This window comes from Limanda limanda, chromosome 18, assembly GCF_963576545.1.
Source record: "Limanda limanda chromosome 18, fLimLim1.1, whole genome shotgun sequence".
Lineage (NCBI taxonomy): Eukaryota > Metazoa > Chordata > Actinopteri > Pleuronectiformes > Pleuronectidae > Limanda > Limanda limanda.
This window is the reverse complement of record NC_083653.1, coordinates 11584909-11592062: the sequence shown is the minus strand read 5'-3', so window position 1 is coordinate 11592062 and position 7154 is coordinate 11584909. Positions and strand designations below refer to the sequence as shown.

The 7154-nt window shown below is 45.5% G+C and overlaps 1 protein-coding gene across 1 annotated transcript; it reads left to right on the top strand.

Annotated features, from left to right (window-relative positions):
- The first annotated feature begins 2221 nt into the window (after positions 1-2221).
- On the top strand, positions 2222-5814 carry sox7 (SRY-box transcription factor 7). Its single transcript, XM_061091362.1, has 2 exons — positions 2222-2691; positions 3627-5814. Exons 1-2 carry the CDS (start codon positions 2460-2462, stop codon positions 4577-4579), a joined length of 1185 nt encoding a protein of 394 aa, XP_060947345.1. The 5' UTR covers positions 2222-2459; the 3' UTR covers positions 4580-5814.
- Positions 5815-7154: the final 1340 nt, after the last annotated feature.

Sequence of the window (7154 nt, the reverse complement as noted above, 5' to 3'; positions counted from 1 at the left end):
GACTGGAGAAGAGAAATACTTCAGCTGAGCAGGTGTGAATGTAATCTTCAGAAATTTCAAGTAAGCCCACATATATCTGTGTGTCCAAATATAGGCGGCTTTCACAACACTCACCATTTCAACTTCAGTGTTGTTTAAGAGGTTATGAAATCTTTTCTTTGACTTGACAAACTCTCTAACAATCCAGTCACGTTCAGCATGTTCAGTGGGTGGCGCGAGTCAAAGGAGGAAAAAGGAAACTACAGCCGTCCAGTCGAAAACAGCAAAACATTCCTCATCACTATTTTGGGTTTTCTCAGTAACAAAAACCTTACGGGATCGGACCGGTTCGTTCGTCATCGTGTGACGACAATGGAACCTGACTGTCACTGTACGCATCTCCCTTGTGAGGCTGGTTTTCCTTCTTGTCATACAGTCAGCTGGAGATAACTCAAATTATCGCTGGACTCATTAGTTCATGTTTTTGTTTTTTTTATCCTTAATTTAAATAGGAAGGTCCCATTGACAGAGTCCTGGTCAAGATGAGCAACAATGAAGTGAAAAAGTTTCAAAAAATAACAAAAGGCAAACATTAAAAAAAAGGAAGTACACACATAGAAACAGGAATCTGTGGCTTAAATATGGGAACGAAAGGCGCATGTCACGACCAATGAAATAGATTTTTGAAAAACTGATTGTGAGACATTTTTAAACATGCCAAGTGTGGATAACAGTTTTTAGTTCTGGGATTTGGGACCGAGAATATTCTCTCATGTATTTAAGCCACTGGTACGAAGCGACGACAGATTAGATAGTAATAACAAAAGTGTTTTTTCTCAATGCTTGTTGCTCTAGTTAAATCTCCCTTCATGCAGCATGTACATGAAGTCAACCCCCCCTCTTCCAAACTGCAGTAGCCACATGTCTTCTCCACTGAGAGGCTGAACAACAGCAGGCAGATACAACTCACACCCACACAGTGATTAACACATACAGGCACCAGTCATTTCAGAAACCCCCAACACCGAGCTGTAAAGTGTTAGACTCCAAATTGCAAATATGATGTGAACCTCACACCTATCGTCAGTCTGCACGTCTCACTGACTTTTCTCCCATCAGCTCACCCTCAACTTGTTGTGTTGACTTTCACTGACGGCTCATCGCCCGCTGGCCCACGTCAGACCCAGCAAGAGGAAGTGCAGCTCCTATATATTACTGGTGGTGCTGCTCCACGCACAATCTGTGACTTCAGGTGCTGTATCCTCTTCCTGTGGGGGGGGTGGGCAAGTCTCACACAGAGCTGGAGCTGACACTTCACTTTGATGGGTGCTGCAGGCCCAAGTGACCATAGGATTCGTATTACAGCTTAAGATGCATGATGGTGGGGGAATAAGTGGGAAAAGTGATTAGAAGCAAGGGTTGGAGCATGTGTGTGTGTGTGCAAAAGAGAGAGAGAGAGACTGAGTGTGTGAGAGGAGTGTGTGTGAGCCACTTCATGGCTGCAGCCCAAGAGTATCCTGTCAACAGGAACTCCTGGATTTGATATGGCCACAGAAGGAAACTGATTTGTTTGTGGTGAGGGTTCAGTTTTATCTCTCCTCTCGCCCGCAGTGGGTTCCAGAAATTGATCTGCACCCGAACTGTTAAATAAAGAAGACATTTTGGTTCTCTGACACATGGTTTTTTTTTTCCTTTGAGACAGAGATGAGGCTTGTAGTTTCTGTAAAAAGTTTTGACATAAAGGAAGACTTGTGCGTCTGTTTGTGGAGACCATGACGCAGGTGGGAGTGAGAACCTGGAGATGTGCAGAGTCACTGCAGAACAGGTTGGATAAGTTGTCAGGTGAAGTTTCCCTTGTTGACAAGGAGACAGAAGTGAAGTTGCAGATTTGCTCTCTGTCACCACAAAAGATTCATAAGTTGTTTCTTTTTTGACAAACTGATTCAGGTAATGTCTGATAAGAAGTGTTTGATGATCTAAAGCTCAAAAAGAATCATGAGCTGCTCTGGATTATGATGTTTGTTGTGGTTGATCTGACACTGTGTGGTGTGTTGCTTTGTTGTGGGGTCAGTTTTGTGGTGAAATCTCTCTCCCTCCCCTTTCTCTCTCTCTCCTCTCTCCTCTTTCACGGGGCTCAACTTGCAATCAAGGAGGAGCTGAGAGTCCTCCGGGGTTTCTCCTGGAACCTGCTCCTCAAATATAAAGCGCTCCCCCCGCATCCACCAGGAACGACTGAGCCATTACGCACAAGGAGGAGCCGCTGCCCGAGCCCATCCTCTGTGCGCTCTGCTGCGACCAGACCCCCACCTGACTGCAGCCTGTAGCTCCAGTGACTCAAACACCGCTGGATCCTGTTTTTTTAAAAAGCTGCGTGAGTAGTTTTCCAGCTTTTAAAAAAAAATCCCAGCTCAGAGAGGGAATCCCAACTTGTCCGAGAGAAGACTGCGAAGCGCACCTCCAAACTTTTTGGAACGCGCAAGATGGCAGCCCTCATCAGCGCGTACTCGTCGTGGCCGGAGTCCTTCGAGTGTCCTCCGGGGGACGGGGACGTGTCCGACGCGCACGGGCCGCACAGGACCCCCGTGGACAAGGCGCCGGAGCCGCGGATCCGACGGCCCATGAACGCGTTCATGGTGTGGGCCAAAGATGAGCGCAAGCGGCTGGCGGTCCAGAACCCGGACCTGCACAACGCTGAGCTCAGCAAGATGTTGGGTGAGAATTATTATTATTATTATTATTATTATTATTATTATTATTATTATTATTATTATTATTGCGGCCGCTACTTTACATGCTCATACTTGAAAAATCCCTTCAGGCCTCGGGTTGATTAACAAAAGTTTTCAAGTTCAGTTTCCGACGCCTAAATGCAAAACAAAATCGAAACAAACCTCTTAAAGGATAAAGAAAAGGAAAACATCCAAAACAAAGCTTTCATTTGCTGCCATGATTTAAAAAATCCCCTGAAGTTGAAAGTTGATGCCACCGCAGCATGAAATTCGTTGACATCTCAGTTTTAAGAGACAGAGGAAAAACTGCACTTATCTTATGATGAATATGATTCGGGTTTAATGTCGAGCTCCAAATCATTTGCGTAAATCGGAAATCCTCTTGAGGCTGAGCCAGGAAAGCTTTGACATGGAATGAAAGTTCACGCGTAAACAACAATCTGTGATCATCTCAGGATAATAAAGTTATAAGAAAGTTTTGATTAAGAGCATATTTTTCGTTTGTCTTTTTGGTAATTGTCAGGCAACTGCAAAATAATTAGAGTCCAAAAAAAAGTCTATGGAAGTTTATTGTATTTTTATGTAAAGTCCGTTTAAAAGTAACATTTATCTTTGGAGCCATTAAGTTAACCTTTTGTCATCCCACCTTCATTAATGTTAATTATTTCACATGAAGGAAAATATTAAAGTATGAACCAACAACTTTGAAAACATTTCCTTTTGAATATTTTTTTTGCAGTTATTTTACAAGTTATAGAAATGTTCATTCATTTCAATGTTGAGTTATTAAAGTAAATTATCAGGAATTAAAATGTTTTCTATAAAGGAGTAGATCACCTAATTTGTTGAATCATATTCAGGATTTTTAGCTCAAATTAAAAGTACATATATATATATATCTGTCTCTTCTCTTTACAGGCAAGTCGTGGAAGGCCCTGACTCCCCCTCAGAAGAGGCCCTACGTGGAGGAGGCCGAGCGGCTCCGGGTGCAGCACATGCAGGACTACCCCAACTACAAGTATCGGCCTCGCAGGAAGAAGCAGCTGAAACGCATCTGCAAGCGAGTGGACCCCGGCTTCCTGCTGAGTGGGCTGGCCCCCGATCAGAACGCCCTGCCCGACCAGCGGGTCCTCTGTCACCCCCTGGACAAAGACGAGGGCAGCCCTCATCACGGCTTCTCCATCCCCAGCCCGGCCCTGCCCGGCGTCAGGAGCTTCAGAGACCCGGCCGGTTCCAACAGTAGCTTCGACACCTACCCATACGGCCTGCCCACTCCTCCAGAGATGTCCCCCTTGGATGCCATGGACCACGAGCACATCCCCCCCTCGTACTACTCTTCTGGTAGCTCCTCTTCCTCCTCTTGTCCCGACGAGCATCATCACAGTCAGACACACATGGGCAGCCCACCCCCTTACCACACCGACTACACTCAGACCCAGATCCACTGTGGAGGCCCACGCATGAGCCACATCACTCACCTGTCCCAAACCGGAGGCGGCAGCGGACTGATGCCGAGCCCCCCGCTGTCTTACTACAGCCCCTCATCTTTCCCCCAGATTCACCACGGGCTCCACCAGGTCCATCTTGGTCAGCTGTCCCCACCACCGGAGACACACGGCCACCTGGAGACTCTGGACCAGCTGAGCCAGGCCGAGCTGCTGGGAGAGGTGGACCGCAATGAGTTTGACCAGTACCTGAACTCCACCGGGGCCGGGTTCCACCCTGAGCAGGTCGGCAGCATGACTCTTACGGGACATATCCAGGTAGCGCCGGCTGCTTCCGCTTCTCCCAGTAGCACCGCAGAAACCAGCCTCATTTCCGTGCTGGCAGACGCAACAGCGGCCTACTACAACAACTATGGCATCTCGTAAGCTCAGAGACAGCACCCATCAGACTTGTGACTGATCAGACATTACAGGGTTTGAAATGGGTGAGGACATTGGGGATAAAGTTGCACTTGGGTGCTGATAAAGATAAAAGATTTCATTTCAAAACCTGTTATTAGCATCTACGGGCAACTTCATCCCACCATGATTAAAACCGGAACTGATTACTGAGCAACATGATTGTCCAGAGCCGAGGAAAGAACAAAGAGAAATTGGAGGAATATGAAGATGAAGGGGAGACGAACACCTCAGGGATGCAGACACTAAAAACTATCGTATGTCACCTCGTGTAGTCGAGAAATTTCTAAACCAGAAGAACAATCGTAAAAAAAAAAAGAAAAAAAAAGAAAACAAAAAACACTTGTAAATGTCCACTTGTAAAATGTCACCAGTTACTGTTGCCGCCCGGACGTGTACAGATGCTCCTCTGAAGCTAATTTAAGTCCTTCGATGTTTCGCTTTAAACGCTACCTGTAATGCTATTATCAACGTTTTCCTTTCGAATGTTTGTATCACATGTTCTCGCTCTCATTAGTTTGGGAGTCTTACCTCAGTAGTTGTAATTGAACGAGGTTTTAGTTGGACATTTCTTATGCAATTTATCAACATGGTGTATAATGAAGAGAAAAAAAGAGGCGTTTATACTTCTTCTCAAGTACTTAATAATATATCAATTATAACCTCTATGATGAAAAATAATAATGGTAACTATAACTGTATGCTGATTTAGGTTTGTGAAAGACAATAATTTAAAATAAAGGTCATTTTTTTTATATTTTTGCAGGTCTGCTTGGATCATGTTCCCACAGACAAAACACCACAACAAATCCTTTCTATTATTATACCTGAATATTGGTGATAACTGATTACCGCTTAAAAGTCATTGTGCAGGAGCAGATATACATAATTGATACAATCACATTCCTTAATAAAAAACAATAAAAGTAGTAGGACTCCTGCTTAGTAGTTTTTGAAAAACCGGCATGTGCTACTTGTCCGTCTTAGAATCCAGTGTCACACCACGTATTCTTCTATTTCGGGCTCTGTCTAGCGTCTGACACCCACTCCTCTGCTCGCTTCTTTCCACCCTCCATCACATCATCCTTCTCCATCCGTCTCCTCTCGCTTTCATTTCATCCCGGTTCAGAGGATTAGTGTAAAACAGGCACAGCCACCGCCGCTGCCGCCGCCGCCTCAATCTCCACCGTCCTTTGTTTTCCACAGTCTTATTCTGGGTGCCATTCTTAGGAGTCTCTGGAAACCCCCCCACCTCCCGTTTATACCCCCACCCCTTCATCCCATGTTATATCTTGCTGATGCAGACCTTTCGTAATCTGTGCGAAATAAATAAATAAATAAATCCCGGGCCTTCGTTGACTGTTTTACATGCTCCTCATTTTTCTCCCCCCACGATTCTCCCTCTCCACTCCTCCCCTTCCTCACACGCTCTGTTCTCTTGAATTTTTCTTTTTCGATAAAAGGAATTCGGGGGGCTTTTGACAAATCCTGGAGTCTGGCTGGTCTTCCTGCATTTTTTGGGAACGGTTGAGTCGTGCTTCTTGTAAAAAGGATGTGGCAGAGGAGCGGTGTTTCCTGGCTGATAAGGGAAAAGCCTCTCTCCGTCAGGATGTTTGGGCCCTGGCTGGGCCTTGCATTAAAGAGCCAGAGTGAGGGAAGGGAACCCGCTGTTCAGTGGGCGGGAGGAAACAGGGGCCGTGCTGATTAGCATCTTACTTACCCGTCTTTACCAGGAGAGAATCTGTCAACCTGGCCTTCTGTACCTTGACAAAAAATCCACAGTAATGAACAAAAACACACGTTTCTTTCTCTGAAAACAGCGCTTGTGAACAAATGTACACAAAAATGAGCTTTGTGTGATTCTCATTTCAAAGCATGATCATGTTGCTTTGAAACACTTCCAACACTGTGATGGTGATTAAACTGACCAGAATGACAACATTCATCATGTACCAGTATTTGCAGCAGGCTGCATATTGGGCTCCTGTCTTTGGGGTTATATCATTACCCTCTGTGCCTGCAGGGGCTCCAAACTCTGCGGAGGGCCCATTTGAGCGCGACCATATTTTGGATGCGGGAGCCGGACGGGTGGTGCCCCGGGCATTTGAAGGGTGAGAAAGTGCTCTGCGGTGCAGCATCAGCCCGAGAGATGTCGGGGGTCAGGTCAGGGCGCTGCCGCAGACTCCCTTGGTAAAGACGCTCTACGATGTCTCAACAATCACGTCCACCTCCGCAGGGTAGGACACACGGCAAGGACAAAGACGGACGTTAGATGGCAACACTAAACGTCACGTTGGGCATGAGTTGAGGTGTTATACCTGAGCGTAAAGAGCAGAGAAGAAGGTCGTAATATCACCTTATTCCTGTTCAATCTGTTTTTTTATAGTACTTTTATCCACACAACTCAGAAAATCATTATGGTGACTGGAGATTGGGTCAAGGACAAAATATTTAGATCAGACAAAATGCGATGAAAACAGTATAAAATTATAATTTCACAAATAAAAAAAACAGCCTTGCTTTAACATGTGTGAACATGCAT

Bases quoted from the DNA above. Each gene is read 5' to 3' on its own strand.
- sox7 (XM_061091362.1), top strand. From the start codon at position 2,460: ATGGCAGCCCTCATCAGCGCGTACTCGTCGTGGCCGGAGTCCTTCGAG. The intron at 2,692-3,626 runs GTGAGAATTATT...TTCTCTTTACAG, and splicing joins TGAGCTCAGCAAGATGTTGG to GCAAGTCGTGGAAGGCCCTG.